The sequence below is a fragment of the Dipodomys ordii genome, unplaced genomic scaffold, assembly GCF_000151885.1.
Source record: "Dipodomys ordii isolate 6190 unplaced genomic scaffold, Dord_2.0 Scaffold86, whole genome shotgun sequence".
NCBI classification, from domain to species: domain Eukaryota; kingdom Metazoa; phylum Chordata; class Mammalia; order Rodentia; family Heteromyidae; genus Dipodomys; species Dipodomys ordii.
In genome coordinates, this window is record NW_012267302.1 from 2,314,779 (window position 1) to 2,317,673 (window position 2,895).

The window sequence follows — 2,895 nt, forward strand, 5'->3', positions numbered from 1 at the left end:
ACAAAGGAGGAGGCTGCAATGCTTGGTAAGAAATGTATGCATTATCATGCCCATGCAATTGTAACCCCTCTGTACAGTATGTTCACAAATAAAATTAAATTAAATTAAAAAAAAAAAAACAGTAAAAGGGGCTGGGAAGGTGGCTCAGTGGCAGAGTGCTTGGCATGCATGAGGCCCTGGGTTTGATTCCTCAGCACCACATAAGCAAAAAAAGAAAAAAGCCAGAAGTGGCGCTGTGGCTCAAGAGGTAGAGCGCTAGCCTTGAGCTGAAGAGCTGAGGGACAGTGCCTAGGTCCAGAGTTCAGGCCCCATGACCGGACCCAAAAAACAAAAACAAAACAGTAAGAGGACGAGGGATGAAGGTTAGTGGTAGAATGGCTGCCTGACATATTTGAGGATCTTGGTTCAGTCCTCAGCACAACAAAAAAAGGAGGTAGAGGGACAAATAGGAGAAAAAAAGACAGCAGGATTAGAGGAGAAAAGCTGCCCCAAAATAGGACTACTATTCAGAGAAGAAAACTACTTTAAATACCTATATAAGAAGAGAAAAATATCCAAGAGAAGGCAACTACCCAAACAGCACTGACTCCTATCTTTTATACCACTTTAACATGATTCGTTATATCTGAAGACTCTGAATGTAGCACAATGGTAGAATGCTTTGTTTAATCCATAGTAATGCATTTAAAAAGATAAACAAATATAAATAAAGCTGACTTTTGGGGCACTGGTGGCTCACACCTGTAATCCTAGCTACTCAGGAGGCTGAGATCTGAGGTTCTTGATTCAAAGCCGCCAGCCTGGTCAGAAAAGTCCCTTAAGACTCTCATCTCCCATTAACCTTTCAAAAACAGGAAGTGGTGCTGTGGCTCAAAGTGGTACAGTGCTAGCCTTGAGCATAGAAGCTCAGAGACAGTGCCTAGGCCCTGAGTTCAAGCCCTATAACAAACAAGAAATAATAAATAAATAAAGCTGAGGCTTTAATGTCCTCAGCCTCTGTTTATCAAATCCTCTTCCCTGACATGGTAAATTCCCTTCACTGCAAGTGGGGCTCACTTGCTGCCCTTATCAGCTGTTTCTACAGATGTTTATGGAAAACATTTTTCATGAATAATATACTATCTTCAATTTAAGACTGAATAAAAGTACCCCAAATCAGTGCCTAGTCACAATCAGTAGGCTTGTCACCTACTTTAGCTTTCAATAAATGGTTGAATTAGAATAAAATATAATTTTGTGTAAGAGAAGACATGAAATTTGCAAGATTGAATCTTTTCTCCTACCTGTTCTCTCTGTCCTATTACCCTCAACCTAATTCTCACAATTACCCTGATTTTGCAGTTCATCCAAGTCCATGAAACGGCTGGGATGAGGATTAAACCCTTTAGCAGCCTCTAGCTCCTTTTCCCGTTTCCTTCGAAGTTCCTGTTCTTGAGCCCTCCTGGCCACCTCTTCCTGTAATTCATCTAGTTCAGTTTTAGAAGGTATCTCTCCACCTGGGAAAACAAGAAAGAAGATAAATTTACATTTCTATAATTCAGATGAAGCATCTGCAGAATTTAAGGTCACTATGCATTTTTCCTTAAAAACTCTCGAATTTAACTTGAAATTCATGTTTCGAATAGTGTTTTCCAAATCAGATTCAAGGTGAAATCTGGGCCATGAATAACAACAATAAAAAATATTTTTGGATGCTTCATAACAACAGTAACAACATAATACCTAACACTTGCTAAGCATGTATCAGAAACTGTTGGGTTTTTTTTTGGGGGGGGGGGAGTCATGGGGCTTGAACTCTGGGCCTGGTCCCTCAGCTCTTCAGCTCAAAGCTAGTGTTCTACCACTTGAGCCACAGCTCCACTTCCAGTTTTCCAGTGGTTTATTGGAAATAAGAGTCTCACAGACATTCCTGCCTGTGCTGGCTTTGAACTGTGATCGTCAGACCTCAGCCTCCTAAGTAGCTAGGATAATAGGCGTGAGCCACCATCAAACAGCATGGTTTAATTCTTGTAACTGATAAGGTAGATATTACTCACATTTTAGGAAATGAGAAAATTGAAAGACAAAAAGATAACACAGAAGGCAAAGGGTAGAACTGATATCAAGTCAAGTAGGGAAAATTCATTCACCCATCAGTCTCTACCAGGTATTGCCACTGGCTCACTGGTAGCTTCAGGCAGGCCATTTTCTCACCCTTAATTTCTATCATCTCCTTAGTAAGTTAGTAAAACATCTACCCATAGTAGTAAAAATTCACTTTGAAATGTTCATATATGGGTCTAATAGAATTCGTGTGCTATGCCTGGCACCGGTGGCTCATGCCTGTAATCCTAGCTACTCAGGAGGCTGAGATTTGAGGATCATGGTTCAAAGCAAGCCCAGGCAGAAAAGTCTGTGAGACTCTGATCTCAATAAACCACTAGAAAACTGGAAGTGGTGTTGTGGTTCAAGAGGTAGAGTACTCGTCTTGAGCTGAAGAGCGCAGGGACAGCATCCAAGCTCAGAGTTCAAGCCCCACAATTGACAAAAAATAAAAAATAATTAGTGTGCTCTTCATGAGAAATTAAGTGAAAATTTTATGGGATAATAGTATACATAGTATGATTTCATTTTATATTGTAAAAGTAGTACTGGCCATTATGTATATACTTAAATGTACCTGTATATTTGTAAAAGCATAGAAAAAGAGGTAGAAAAATACATACCATAATGGTAACATTGATTCCTTAAATTATAGGAGGTAAAGGGCAAGTTATGCTGAGCTTGACTTATTTTTTTTTTTTTGGTCCGGTTGTGGGGCCTGAACTCTGGGCCTGGGCTCTGTCCCTCAGCTCTTCAGCTCGAGGCTAGCGCTCTACCACTTGAGCCACAGTGCCACTTCTGGCTTTTTTCTTT

The 2,895-nt window shown here is 40.3% G+C and overlaps 1 protein-coding gene across 1 annotated transcript in view; it reads right to left on the reverse strand.

The window, feature by feature from the left end:
- Usp54 (ubiquitin specific peptidase 54) overlaps positions 1 to 2,895 on the reverse strand; it is a 150,318-nt gene that overhangs the window by 19,303 nt on the left and 128,120 nt on the right. Inside the window, exon 15 of the mRNA XM_013025597.1 lies at positions 1,329 to 1,496. Within this exon, the coding sequence (XP_012881051.1) occupies positions 1,329 to 1,496 (168 nt within the window). The remainder of the gene's footprint in view (positions 1 to 1,328; positions 1,497 to 2,895) is intronic.